This window comes from Crocuta crocuta, unplaced genomic scaffold (assembly GCF_008692635.1).
Source record: "Crocuta crocuta isolate KB4526 unplaced genomic scaffold, BGI_CrCroc_1.0 scaffold67, whole genome shotgun sequence".
NCBI lineage: Eukaryota > Metazoa > Chordata > Mammalia > Carnivora > Hyaenidae > Crocuta > Crocuta crocuta.
Window position 1 is genome coordinate 3,618,654 of NW_027531896.1, and position 15,716 is coordinate 3,634,369.

At 37.0% G+C, this 15,716-nt stretch overlaps 1 protein-coding gene across 6 annotated transcripts in view; it reads right to left on the reverse strand.

The window, feature by feature from the left end:
• Positions 1-15,716, reverse strand: part of EML4 (EMAP like 4) — a 148,531-nt gene that overhangs the window by 27,530 nt on the left and 105,285 nt on the right. For all 6 annotated transcript variants that reach the window (XM_077773518.1, XM_077773521.1, XM_077773520.1 and 3 more), the window contains 4 exons: positions 11,300-11,434; positions 11,049-11,184; positions 2,279-2,430; positions 219-344 (listed from right to left, as the gene is read on the reverse strand). In XM_077773518.1, coding sequence (XP_077629644.1) covers positions 219-344; positions 2,279-2,430; positions 11,049-11,184; positions 11,300-11,434 — 549 coding nt within the window. The remainder of the gene's footprint in view (positions 1-218; positions 345-2,278; positions 2,431-11,048; positions 11,185-11,299; positions 11,435-15,716) is intronic.

Genomic DNA, 15,716 nt, shown 5'->3' on the forward strand with positions numbered 1-15,716 from the left:
CAGGGCAGCTGGGTGACTCCATTGGTTAAGCGTCCAACTTCAGCTCAGGTCAAGATCTCACAGTTAGTGAATTCAAGTCCCACATCGGGCCCTCTGCTGTCAGTGCAGAGCCTGCTTCAGATCCTCTGCCCCCCCACCCCCCGTCCCTCCCCTGCTTGTGAACATGCTCTCTCTAAAATAAACATTTAAAAAAAACTGGTTAAAATCATACATCTTACCTGTACTTCTATTTGGAAGCCATCATTAAATGTTCCCCGTAAAATGAAGTTTCGTGATGTGCCCACTAAAAATTGATCCGCCTTTCCTTCTGCTACAGCTCTGATGGTTCCATACTGATCAGGAACCTATAAGATAAATTTGTAACGAAACCATATATAACAAACATGCATTAATTACTACCTGAAGACTGCATTTATAGTTGTAAGCAATTATGCAGTAATAAATGACAAAATTCCAAATTTGAAAGTCATATGGTAATAATATACTAATAAATCTATTTGTTCAATCACATTTTATTACACAAAAGTTATCACACATTATCAACATTCTTTGCGTTAGTCAATTTTTAAAAAAATATTTACTTTGAGAGACAGAGAAAATATGCACATGAGCAAGCAAGTGGGGAGGGGTAGAGGGGGAGTGAGAGAACTCTAAGCAGGCTCTGCAATGTCAGTGAAGAGCCCGACACAGGGCTTGATCCCATGAACCATGAGATCATGACCTCAGCCGAAATCAAGAACTGGACACTTAACCAACTAAGCCACCCAGGCACCCCTGCTTTAGTCAAGTTTTATATTTATATTTTATATGATCTCAAGAGTTAAGGGCTAGGAGCAAGGAAAAAGGAAAAAGTTCTAATAGTTTTGTTATTTATCAGTTATGTTATTTTTGGTACATAATTTACCTAGCCTAAGATAAATTTTTTTTATCTGTAATATGGGGAAATAATATATAATAATAATAATATATACCTTACCTATTCTTAATTATTTTAAGTATGAAAATGTGAGAATAGTACATGTGAAATTTCTCTGTTAACTAAATAGCAATATATTGTGAAGTGTTAGAACTGTCCTTAATAGGATTACTTGGGAGCTCAATCTCATTTAATGTATTACATGGTATACTCTCAGTGAATGGTGTATTAATAATATAATAAGCCCAAGGAATGACCTTGAAATAATACAATTCTTTATAAAGGAGGAAACAAATAATTGAATTCTAAAGTAATCCAAATTGATGGTGAGGGGAGGAATGAACTAGATGGTATAGCTTTTGATTACAAAGAATGTAAGTTATCTGTGAAAAAAAAAGAAATCGTAAAGGAAGTGGCATTTCCATGATGAACTTAAGGTTGTGATAAAGGGAATCTTTCGACTTGTCTATCTTCTTGGAAATAAAACCAAGAGCAGTACTATCAGGATCCTCTTTTATAGAAAACATCTTGTCTGAAAAACATGTTACATGTTGAAAACACTGAGCATAAATTCAAAATTTAAGTCACAAAAAAATAGAACACAGAACTGTGTGAAATTTGCCCTTGCTCTGAGAATTACTGACCTATAAAATACTATTCTTAACCCATTTCACTTCCAGAGACCTCAATTTAATTAGCAAACTTTCACTGAGCACATAATACATGTGGATACACTTGGTCCATAATATGAAGCAGACACATACTTAATTAGCAGTTATCATTAGGCCCATTATTTAAAAGGTTATTTTCAATTTTTTTCAATGTTTTATTTTAGAGAGAGAGAAAGAAAGACAGAGGGAGGTGCAGAGAGAGAGAGGGACAGAGGATCTGAAGTGGACTGTGCTGACAGCAGTGAGCCCAAAGCGGGGTTTGAACCCATGAGCTGTGAGATCATGACATGAGCCAAAGTTGGACACTTAACTGACTGAGCTACCAGAAGCGCCTAAAGAGTAGTTTCAAGTTTTAAAATCAAACTGCTTATTATGTATACCTTGGAACTGGATACTCTATTAGATGAATGCTAATTAAATTTTAAGCATGGTTATATTTTTGGATCCCTACAAACTAATCTCAGAAATAAACAACTAACTAGTTATTGTGACCAATATATGTATATTTTTTACTCTTTCAAATTATTAATGAATGGTCCCTTTTTCTTCCTTTTTTCTTTTTTTGAGACAATGAAATGACAAGAATATGTATCAATTTCCCAGGAAAGTGGGTTATCACAATGTGGGATGAAAGACATGCATTTAGAGGGCTTCATATTTTAAAATTTTCATGTTTCATTTTCATTCTTACCTCTATTTCTCTCTCAGGATTCAGATCATGATCCCACAGAATTATTTTTCTGTCCTTCCCTCCTCCAGTTAACAACATCCCATTTCTCATCTGACAAAGTGTGAACACACTCCCATCATGTGCTTTGATTTGTTTGCTGATCTGATAAACACCTAGTAAGATGAGAGTAAAAAAACACTAGTGATACATTTTCTGTCAGACTTCAGTGTCTTTTTGGAAGAAAACTTTACAGAGCAAATAATCAGAAGCTCCTACTTTTGCATTTATGTCAATATTCAGTTACTCTGAAAACATTTCAAAAGATAAGCTAAAGTAGTGATAACTCTACAGACAACACGGGATACATTAGCCTCAGAACTTACTATCTCTTATAATCATCCTCTATGGCAGGTATTACTCTTCTGATTTTAGAGCTAAGGACACAGAGGTAATAGAAGTGGCTTAACCAGCACCACATAGCTAGTGACAAAGCTGTGACAAGTACCCCAGGCTTTACTCAATGCTCCTTTAAGTTTCCCAAAAAGCCTTCATTTCCTGCTGAGGTAATATCCATAATATTTAACATTTAACAAACACTGTTGATGTGGAAGCCTTCTGCTCTGCCAAGGATTATTCCCTTTACTTGCTAAGAAATGGAGGACTGAGAAAGATACTAGGGCAGAAGTGGGCACTGGCAGTCTAGAGCCGTGGCTTTTGATCAACTAAAGAAGTATTTTTTTAAAATAATTTTTTTTAAAGTTCATTTATTTTGTGAGAGAGAAGAGAGAGAGAGCACGAGCAGGGGAGGGGCATAGGGAGAGGGAGAGAGAAAATCCCAAGCAGGTTCCCTTTGTCAGTGCAGAGTCTGATGCAGGGGTTCGAACCCACGAACTGTGAGATCATGACCTGCGCTGAAATCAAGAGTTGGATGCTCAAGCATCTGAGAAACCCAGGCACTCCAAGGAGTATATAAAAAAGTTTTAGAGGGGGAATGAGGGCACACAAGTAGGAAAAGGGGCAGAAAAAGAGAGAATCTTAAGCAGGCTTAACACTCAGGCAGAGCCTGATGTGGGGCTTGATCTCACAACCCTGGGATGACCTGATCTGAAATCAAGAGTTGGACCCAACCGACTGAGCTATCCAGGCACCCTCAACTACAGAAGCATTTTAAAAACCAGTCCGGTTATACTAATGTGACGGCTGAATGATAGCCCAGTTTCTTGTATCTCCATAGCACTTTACAAGTACCCAGGGAGAGACAAGGCAGGTTCATAAAAAATAGTTAAGTCCATGTGGAGATAAAAAAAAAACAAAGTGTGTGTGTGTGTGTGTGTGTGTGTGTGTGTGTGTATATATACATACATACATACAACTGACCCCTGAATAACACAAGGTTAGATGTGCCAACCCCTGTGCAATCAAAACTCTTGTGTATAGCGTCTGGCTCTTCAAAAACGTAACTAATAGCCTACTGCTGACAAGAAGCCTTGCCAATAATACCGACAGTCGATTAATATGTATTTTGCATGCTGCATGTATTACATACTGTATTCATCCAATAAAACTAGAAAAAATATTAAGAAAGTCATTTACAGTACTGTACTATAAAAAAAAATCTGGGGGGCAACTGGATGGTTCACTCAGTAGCTTAAGCATCCGACTCTTGATTTAGGTCAGGTCATGATCTGACAGTTTGTGGGATCCAGCCCTGAGGTGGGCTCTGCGCCAATGGCATGCAGCGTGTTTGGGATTCTTTCTCACCCTCTCTCTCTGTCCCTCCCCCGAGCGCTCTCTCTCACAAAATAAACTTTAAAAGAATAAAATATACCAGGGTACCTGGGTGGCTCAGTCGGTTGAGCATCCAACTTCGGCTCAGGTCATGATCTTATGGCTCCTAAGTTCAAGCCTCACATTGGGCTCTGTGCTAAGAGAGCTTGGAGCCTGCTTTGGATTCTATGTCTCTCACTGCCCCTCCCCTGCTTGTTCACTCTCTCAAAAATAAATAAATGTTAAAAAAAAACTTTTTTAAAATCTGCATATAAGCGGACCAATGCAACTCAAACCCATGTTGTCCAAGGGTCAATTACATATGTATGTATATTAATTAATTTATTTTTAAATAAGCTACATGCCCACCATGGGGCTTAAACTCATGAACCCAAAATCAAGAGTGGCATGCTCCACTGACTGAGCTACCCAGGACCCCTCAGATCCTCTTTCTTAAGGGTGAGGGTAAAATTTTAGTACTCAAACTACAAACAGTTCATTTCCTGAGACCTTTTCTTTGGTATTCATGATATCTTAACTCAGAGAAGCTCTTTATCTGGCTAGTGAGGTTAGTAGAGAAAGAGTAAAGCTCTTAGGAAGATATCTTGTAGAATTAGTAAGTAGGTTAAAAATGGGAAGGTAGAGCCTTGTTTAAATATGGCCAAAATCAGTCAACAGATCTTAAATTGCTTGGAAAAGTGAAACAAATTACAAGTTTAAAAATTATTCAGTTGGAGAAACAGGTGAAGGTGGTTAAAAGGTACAAACTTCCAGTTATAAGATAAAGAAGTTCTTGGAAGTTAACACATAGCATGGTGTTAACTACGGCTAAGAATACTATATTGTATTTTTGAAAGTTAAGAGAGTAGATCTTTTTTTTAAAAGTTTATTTATTTTGAGAGAGAGAGAGAGAAGGGAATGGGGAGGAGCAGAGTGAGAAAGAGAATCCCAAGCAGGCTTTCTACACTGTCACTGCAGAACCCAATGCAGGGTTTGAACCACAAATCATGAAATCACGACCTGAGCCGAAATCAAGAGTAGGACACCTAACCAACTGAGTCACCAAAGTGCCCCTAAGAGAGTAGATCTTAAAAGCTCTCATCAAAAGAGAAAAATCTGTAACTATGTGAAGTGATGGATGTAAACAAAATTACTGTGATAGTCATTTTGCAATATAAACATATCAAATCATTATGTTATAGATCTTAAATGTATACAAAACTATATCCCAATTATACCTCAATAAAACTGAACAAAATTATTCATTTTCTAACTTGTTCAACTGAAAAATGGATAAACAAAATATGTATGCTCATAACGTATTCAGCCTTAAAAAGAATGAGGTACTGATACGTGCCAAAACACAGATGAATCCTGAAAACACTCAGGTTCTAATACAAGAAGCCAGTCACAAAGGACCGTATACTGTATGACTCCATTTATGTGACATGTCCAAAGGAGGCAAATCCCTAGAGACCAAAAGCAGAGGAATGGCTGCTACAGGCTGACAGGAGGGAGAAATAGGAAATGACTGCTAATGGGCTGTGTTTGTTTCGGGGATGACGAAATGTTCTGAAATTAGATGGTGGTGATGGTTGTAGGACTCTGTGAATGTACTAAAAATCAACTGTACATTTTAAAAGGGTGAGTTTTATGGTATATGACCTTAATAAGTCTCAATAAAGCTGTCACTGAGATCGTTCATTTTTACTTATCTACTTGAGCTGCCACTGTATTTAAGAAATTAACTAAAATTTGTAGGGCTTTGGTATCCCTTAAAAAAATGCTACTGCAGGCTCTGAAAATTACTCAGGTTGAGGATGCTAGTGGTACAGATACTTAATGGAAGAGTATATTTGGCAGGGAGAAAGGAAAGGGCCTGCCTGATTTGGAGTAGAGCTTGCTTGAATCAGCAGAGCTGGGAGCAGAACTGCAATAAACTTTTATTCGTGTCAACTGCCTCAGTGCACATCAACATTCACCACCTAAAAATAATTTAAACACTGAATACCACCACATTTGTGTCCAGTAGGACAGCCAGCCAATTATCTATCATGGCTCTGATGTGACCAAGAGAGAAAGAATATCTGAGAGATGTGAAGTTTTTGAGTATTGTTGGGTTTAGTTGGGCAATTAAGGGGGGGGAAAAAAAAGCAAAGGGCTTATTTTCTCATGCATCGTCAAACTAACAAGGGTAGTCTGAAAGTACCATGGTACCATGCAAGAAATTACAAAACAACCCAGACATAAGGAATTCCATGGATCTCCATCAGAATGTAGAAACATGCAATATAGTTTACTTTAAAGTCAGTCTTCCATACTTTCAAACACCACAAAAACCTCATTAAACACTTAAGATCTTCCTAGAATGATGGAATGTTAGAAAACATGAAAAAAAAAACCCGAGGACCAAATGTTTCATCAAGAATAAAAAGATGTAAGTAGTATAAACTCCATGAAATTTCCACTTTCCACCTACCCCAGGAGAGTTATTTCCTGAGACCTAATATTAGGTGAGCTAAAATTTCTGTGTTTCAAATTTACACAAATTACCAAAGCTCCCTTTAGACAAAACAAATTTTCAGCCAGGTCGCCTGGGTGGCTCAGTCAGTTGAGCAACTGATTCCTGATTTCAGCTCAGGCCATGATTTCATGGTCAGTTAGACTGAACCCTGCATCAGGCTCTGCAATGGCAGGGCAGAACCTGCCTGGAATTCTCTTTCTCCCTCTCTCTCTGTCCCTCCCCTGCACATGCTCTCTCTCATACACTCTCTCTCTAATAAACATTTAAAAAAAAAAAAGCCCAAATTATTTCTGACATTCCAATTTAAGCCAAGTAATTTTTGAAATATCTACCAAGAAAAATAATTATCCTTGAATTTAAAAGCCTATTGTACCTTCAGGTATTTAAATGCAAATCTCCCCTTTCTTCTCATCTCTAACAGAAACAGTTTCCTTAAAAAGCAGTTTACCTTGACTGCCAAATAACAATAGTCTGGAGGGCTTTCTGTGCCGGTTTAATAACTATGGAATCAAATGTCAGGGAGACTTTGAAACTTATGTTATATTCTTTACAACTGGGCAAATGTGCCCATGTTGATAATCTGGAACAGGTAAAATGGTGTTTCACAGTTCTTTAAAGAAATTTGGCAAAGATTTAAGAAAAATAGACATTTTAATCATCTTGTAGATATTTTCAACTTCCCCTTCCCTCACTTAAAACTTAGGAATTATTTCATAAAAGAAAAATTTGAACTTTTCATATACATAGGAAATAAATACCTTGTACCCAGCATGAGAAACAGAAAATAATGAAATAGCCTAAGTGGTGATCATCAGATGAACTGATGAATGCGTACACACATACATATATACAATGGAATAAAAAAAGAAGATAATCCTGCCATTTGTAACAACATGGATGAACCTTGAGGGCATTATGCTTAGTGAAATTAGTCAGACACAAAAAGACAAATACTATATGATCTCACAAGTAAAATCTAAAAAAAATGAATAGAAACAGAGGTGGCGGTGGGGGGGGAATAGGTGACAAAGGTTAAAAGGTACAAATATACACTTATAAGATAAATAAATTCTGGGAATGTAATACACAGCATGGTGACTATAATTAGTAATACTATATTTTACATCTGAAAGATGATGAGAGTAAATCTTAAAAGTTCTCATCACAAGAAAAATACTATGAAGTGATGGATATTAACTAAACATTTACAGTAATCATTTGGCATATACATTATGTTGTACACTTTAAACTGTCCAATGTTATATGTCAATTACAATCAATAAAACCAGAAAAAAACAGAAAATAGTAATTATTTTGAAGATTCGTGTTAATGTAAGGTAAAGGAAAAATGGTTTGAAAGCAGGAAGAAAATATATAAAGAGCTTATGAAGTATAAAATACAGTTTTCGTTTGCTTCCTATTTATTAAAGCAAAAGATTAGCTACGAAATTATACTTCTGTCATCCAAAATAAAAGGATAAATGTCACTTTATCAGACACATTACCATAATACACTCAGATTTGGTTAAGACTGTCACAGATACAGATATGTCATAATAGGGAATATGCAAAATGGATCAATCTACTGAAACTTTTGGCAAGAATTTAAAAATGGAAACTGAGCATTCACTGCATTCTTACAGAACAGAAACCCTCAAATATAAAGGAAGGAACAAAATTCTCAACAACTTTACCCATAACAGGTTCAGTCATGTGGCAGGGGACAACATAGTCCATTTCATATGCCCAGCAATCTACAAAGATTAGATTTCCTGTTTCCTGTATGTTCACATGCAGATTTTTGGAAAAAAGGCTAAGCTACAAATTTTTCAGACAAAAACCAAAATGAAAACAACCTCTCCCTACCTCCCACCTCAACATACATTAAGGCTAACGAAGGGTACATTTATACCCAAATTCTGCTTAGTGTCAGAGGATAACGTCAAAAACTTAAGTCACTGCTCTGATAGACAATGCTCTTCCTTGCATTTCTAATACTGAACAAATGTGCCCAGGAAAAAGAAAACAGGGATAAGTGGGAAAAGTAGTTGATTAATATCACTGTTCTTTTTTTTTCTTTAAAGTTTATTTATTTTGAGAGAGAGAACATGCGTGTGCATGTGTGAGAGAGAGAATCCCAAGCAGACTCTGTGCTGTCAGTGTAAACCTGGTCACAGGGCTTGAACTCACAAACCTGGAGATCATGACCTGAGCCAAAATCAAGAGTTGGAAACCTTAATCTACGGAAACCACCCAGGTGCTCCTGCCTCCTATTCTTTTTTCTTAAGAATCTGCAATCCATTGATAGTCTTATTGTGAATTCTGAACCTGAATTGGACAAAAGAAGCTAAAGAATGTATGGCCAATGACTGAGATCAGGATCACTGGTAATACAATTTAAGGATTAACTTCTATCCAAAAAAATATATATATAGTTTAAAACCTCCACAACTGTAAGAAATCTATAGTGCTATAGTCAAATTCCACATTTCCATGAAAATAGTGCTTTCATCAGTTCCACTCAACTTTTATTCCTACACTAACACCAAAGGTAAGAGTAAAGTCATTTCCTTAACAAAATGTTTGACAAATAATTTTCAAACAGCTGCTACCAAATGCCAGAGATTGTGTTAATCCCGGGAAAGTCTATTACGGCAGACAGCCATGTAGATTAGGACTTTCCTTCTGAGAAGAAAAACCAGGATTCCGTTATTCTTAAATTATCTGTGGTGATTTCCACAGTCTGATGCAGAGACTCCGGAGAGACAAAGGGAAGTTGTTTCAGTGTTTAAGGTGAGGGGGGATGAATAAGAGAAACCAGGGCATGCTGCTCTGCCAATCCCCAGGGGAAGCATCTCAGGAACCCCAAATTGGTTCCCTGTCAACCCCCACCTCTCTTCTTGTGGATTCTCAGACTCTGATTGGTACAGCTAGTTTTCTTTCTGCTGCTACTTGTTACTGCTAATATATAGTCTCTCTTTGCTCCCAGCTCACTGATTTTAGAACACCTCTAATTTTTCTCTTATAACCTTCTACTCTGAAGGAAGCATGGTCCTCTGGATATTTTTTCAGCTTTATTTTTCTTAAATCGTAAGGAAAAAAAAGGGAGGGGGCTGACAAAAAGGCTATTTTCAATGTTATGATTTTTTTCATCTACCTGAAAAAAGGGCAAAGTGACATATGTGTTTGGGTGCAAATGGGGCTTAAAAACCGTATCTGTATTTTTGAGAACAATCAATTTGAGGTAAAGGTGAAGAAATGCCAAAGCTTACTACGGGGGCTGGGAAGAGGGGCTGTAGCAAACAAAAGAAGGGGACCAAAACTATGAGTTTATTCATTTTCCCTCCCTCTCTCCCATTTTATAACATGGCCATGCATATTACCCTCACAGAAATACCCAGCCCCAGTCCAAGGGAGAATGAGCCCTCCAGTCTGTGGCTATGTGGGAAAAGCTGAGGAAGAAGGTAGGAAACTTGCCATAAATTTAGTAATTGGGACTATCATTCTTTATTAATATACTATAAAAATTGCTAGCCATGAGCTGTTACGATCTTTGGAAACAGGCTTCCAAGAGTTGATAAGGATAGTTTTAGAAAATTGTTTAGAAAAGAATACCTCTAAATTTACAGGGTTTTGGTTTTATTATTCATTTATTATAATAAATCTACTATCCATAGAAAAGATAAAGCTTTCAGTTGGATCTCAATTCCAACGTGCAGAACTCTGAAGTAATGAAGTCTGACTATGTGACACTTTACACAACATTACTATTGTTCTTTTCTCATCTATTAAAAACAGAAACTTCAGGGGTGCCTGGTGGCTCAGCTGGTTAAGTGTCCGACTCTTGGTTTTGACTGAGGTCATGATCTTTTGGCTTTGTGGGACTGGACCTTGCGCTGACAACGTGGAGCCTGCTTGGGATGGGATTCTCTCTCTCTCCTTCTCTCTCTGCCCCTCCCCTGCTCATGTTGTCTCTTTCTCTCTCAAAATAAATAAACTTAAAAAATAAATAAAATAAAAATAAAAACTTCAAACCTTTAACAGAGTTGCCTTTACTGAGAGCAATGTCATCCTGCATGACTCCACCATTTACCCACATAGGATATCTCAGCCTCTAAAGCTCCAGTCTCAGAATAAATGGAAGCTCTTGCTCTTTTTCAAGGATAATTCTTCCTTTTATGCCCAATTCAGGCATTCTCCTTTCTCTCTAAGAGTTTTAGTTTCCTCCTCTTCACTGGGAACTCCCATTTTACTTCAGGTTTTAGGCAACCTTCAAAAGACTACTGACTGACTCTAGTAACTCTCTACTTCCCATTCCATTTTCAACTTATATGCGCTCAATGAACAGCTGAATAAAAAATTTAACTTTAAGAAAACGGATCATGAAAAACTAAAAACAAAATGCACGTTTATGACTTTCTCCTGGTGTGAGTAAGAACTGACCTGCAACAGCAAGACGTACACATTAAAAGTAAGGACTTTAATGTGAGAATACCGTACCTTTGGGCCCCTTCCCCGGCGTGGGTTCTACAGTAGTTTTGCTCCATATAAGTATGACTCCACCTGAGTCACCAGTAAGGACATCTCCATTCCCCAAGAATGCTAAACACTGCACAAATTTTGGTTTTTCATATTTCTACAATGAAACAATGAGAATTTTTAGTTTTCCCTTTGGCATGATAACTTTATGTTAACTAAACAACTAAAAAATTGAAAGTTTTATAATGAAGTTATAACATTCTGATCCTTACCCCAAAAATTCCCTGTTTTCTTGTTAGTGAATTACCACTCCAAGTCCAGAAAAAAATATGAGATTTACCACATGTTATTATGGTATTTGCATCTGTTGGATGGAATTCCACAGCCAAAACAACTTCATTTGTTGTCTGTGGATAAAGAAATAAAGCTTTAGATGAAGTGTATATCCTTATCTCCATCAAGTACCAATTAGAACTAATGAAAATTGAGAAACATTCTAAGGAAATGCCTTTTCTGTTAAGATCAATTTCCCTGAAAAATTTTAACAGATTTTTAGAATAATGACTTAAATTTGACGTCCTCATACTATTGTATCATCTTTTATGCTATTTATATATAATAAATGCATTGAAGACCTATGAATAAGATTTAGATTATTTTAATTTCCTGCACATTCAGGGAAAAGTACAATAATACTAGTAAATCAAGAGCCACGTACATTCTATCTTAAGGACAGACCACTATTTTTATTTTTTAAAAAAGTCTTATCTTTCTTTGTACTATTATTATTGACCATTTAAGAAAATATTACTGATTTAGAAATTCATCATGAGGCTGAAGGCTTAAAAAGTAGATACAGAATGGTCACTACAGATTACTATAGAAATGAAAAACCATTCTGCACAAAAAAGTGAGAATTTTTATGCACTTCCTAGAAAGGACAGGAGTTAAATGAACTGGAGTGAAAAAGGAAGAAAACAGGCATGAGAGTCACAAAGGAATTACTGAAATTACTGAAATGAGGATATTAAAAACATTTTTAATGTTTATTTTTGAGAGAGAGAGACAGAAAGAGAGCAAGTGAGCAAGCACAGGGGAGGTACAGAGAAAAAGAGGGAGACAGAGGATCAGAAGCAGGCTCTGTGCTGACAGCAGAGAGTCCGATGTGGGGCTTGAACCCACAAACCATGAGATCATGACCTGAGGTGAAGTTGGACATTTAACCAACTGGGCCACCCAGGCACCCAGAGGTTATTTTTTAAATAGCACATTTCTATATATTTGATAAATTATTTTTTCATTTTTTTTTTATTTTTTAGAGAGAGAGAGTGCACACAAGCGGGAGGGCGAGGAGAGGGAGAGAGAGTGAATCTTAAGCAGGCTCCATGCTCGTATGAGGCCTGACGTGTGACTCCATCCCACAACTCAGGGATCATGATCTGAGCTGAAATCCAAGGTTGGATGTTCAATTGACTGAGCCACCCAGGCACCCCTGCCTTTTAAAAATTAAATAGCCCTTATTTTTCACTTAGACAAAATCAAAACTTGACAGTTGAATCTTACACCAAATGGATTGAGGGTTATAAAGCTAACTACAAATACATCCAGTATACAAACCCATAATGCTAGTGGTTAAGATATTCAAGACACATTCTGAAGTAATCTATGAAATTAAAACACTTTGGGTATGAATGTAGCATAAGAAGACACTTTACTTTGATTTTTATTTTTGTATATTATATATACATTAAAGTACACAAATTCTAAGTGCACAGCTTGATAAATTTTCACAAATCAAACATATCTCTGCACAGAAGAAAAAGAACATTACTAACATCACACAAACACCTTATATCCCTTTAGAAAAGGGGACACTGTCCCCTACCTCTGCTCAAGCAGCTATGATCCTGATTTGTAGCAGCACAGATTACTTTGCTTTATGTAAATGGAATCACACAGAATCTACTCCTTTGCGTCTGGCCCCATTTTATCTACATTACATTCATGAGATTCACTTCATATTGGTGCATATACTGTAATTTTGTTCCTCCTAATTACTGTATTATATTCCTTTATATGTAAAGATCACATTATTGATTTATGCATCCTCCTACTAACTGGCACTTGGGTGACTTTTTTTTGTTTTTTATTTTTTGCTACCATTATTTTTGAATACTTGTCTTTTGGTCAACACATGTATATACTTCTGCCGGATGTATACCAAAGAGTGGAACAGGATGACAGAGGGTATGCACATGTGTATGTTCAACTTTAGAAGGTAATGCCCAACAGTTTTCCAAAATGGCTATGCCAATTTCTATGTCCAACATAAAGGAGTATATGACAGTTTCAGTAACTTTACATACATCCTCATCAACTTTAGTTATTTTTGTCTACTCTTATCCCTTCATATTTCCACATATACTTAGCTTGTCAACATCCACGAAAATCATGTTGAGATTTTAACTACATTGAAAGTACAGATCAGGGGCACCTGGGTGTCTCAGTCAGTTAAGGGTCTGACTTCCGCTCAGGTCAAGATCTCAGGGTTCATGAGTTCAAGACCTACGTTGGGCTCTGTGCTGACAGCTCAGAGCCTGGAGCGTGCTTCAGATTCTGTGTCTCCCCTCTCTCTGACCCACCGCTGTTTGTGCTCTGTCTCTCTCTCAAAACATGAATGTTAAAAAAGAAATTTAAAAAATGAAAGTACAGATCAGAAATTTTTAAAAAGTACAGATCAAAATGCAGAGAAGTAACATCTTTATAATACTGTCATCTATCCATGATTATTGTATATTCCTCCATTTATTTAGGTCTTTAATTTCTGTCAATAAGGTTTTGAAGTTGCCTTACTGAATCTTAAACTTCTATAAATTAAGTAGGTATGTACCAGTCCTCAAATTTTTGTGACTTAAACAAAAAAAAGAGCTCACCTGCAGAAGAGAATAAGGTCAACACCCAGGGAGAATCAGTGATCCGGTCCCTGAATCAAGTCATTCCTGAGATAAAATTCCCTTCTGACCTTTATTAGAGGTTTTCTTTTTCTCCCTAAATGTGAATACATTCTCCTTATCTTTAAGGAGTTGTTTGCAGTCACTTGCACTGGAAAGAGCTCTAATACAGACATCTGGGACACAGAGCTTAGGGAACTTCAGTGTTACAAGCAAGGGGAAAAGAGTTTCTAGTTTGCACAAGTAGGTGGAGTGTGGTGTTAATCACCAAGAGGTGCAACTGGATGGGGTCTAAGGAGGGTGACTGGTACAGATTGGGACATGTTGATTTTGACTTGCAGGACAGGACACTCAAATAAAGACATTCAAATAAATGAGAGAGATCTGCGCTAGAGTTAACTGATCTGGGACACAGCAGACAGTAGCTAAGGCCATGAGAGAATATATGATACCAGTGGAGGATGGGATAGAACTCTGAAGGATACCAACATTTAAGGTCCTGGAAAGGAGAACACAGAGTTGCCAGAGGGAGGAAAACCACAAGACACCATCTGATAGCCTTTACTACCAAGGATCAAAATGCACACATCTCACTTCAGTATAAAATCCTTATGTTTCAATGTTAAATTACTCTAAATCATGGCTGAAAGACAATCTATATCTTCATTTATGTTTTTCAAGGTTTGAGGTTTCTGGATATGTTATATTCTTTTCAAGTACAATCAAATCTACTCTTTTTTTTAAAGAGTAACTCACATTATTTAAAAGAATCTCTTTTTGACCAACAAGCTGATAGCTTTAAGCTTATACCAAACAAAACTGGTAAGAGAGAGGAAGAGGTCAACTGAAGAGGAATGTGATGTTATTTAAGAGTACGGCAAATATGTCATAGGCTTTTTTTAGTCATCCTGTCACTCTGAATCCCTCTGAAAGCCTGTCAGAGGGAGGCCATTTCAACCCATATGAACACAGTTGCAACATTAACCTTCTATTCATCTCTTACAAGTTATAGCCAGATCCACACAAAGGGATCAACCCTATTGTACAGCAATTATAAATGCTATCGTATTTTATGTAATAATCACATACATGTAATTAAAACCAAAAAACTTATCATTACATATGCTTTTTGGTTATGTCAGTTACATTCCTAAGGATGAATTTTTCCTTTAGATTTTTAAAGCATTAAAGATTGAATGAAATAACAAATTCTGTTAAAGAAGAAGCCAGGTAGAGTATTCAGAGTTAATTTTGAGATTAGATTTCCATCTACTTTGGCATTTCAGTAGCACAATACGTCTGAAATATCACTGAAATTTGGTTGAAGGTGTCTGACTATTTTATCTTTTTAAAAAAATTTTTTTAATGTTTTATTTATTTCTGAGAGAAAGAGAGAGGTAGCGTGAGCAGGGGAGGGTGAGAGAGAGAGAGGGAGACACAGAATCTGAAGCAGGCTCCAGGCTCTGAGCTAGCTGTCAGCACAGAGCATGACGCGGGGCTCGAACTCACAAACCATGAGATCATGCCCTGAGCCGAAGTCGGGCGCTTAACTGACTGAGCCACCCAGGCGCCCCTATTTTATCTTAAGAATACTTTGGGGCACCTGGGTGGCTCAGTCAGTTAAGCATTGACTCTTGTTTTCGACTCAGGTTCATGATCTCAAGGTTTGTCAGATCAAGCCCTGCGTTAGGCTCCATGTTGTCAGGGCAGAGCCTGAAAAAAAAAAAAAAAAAAAAAA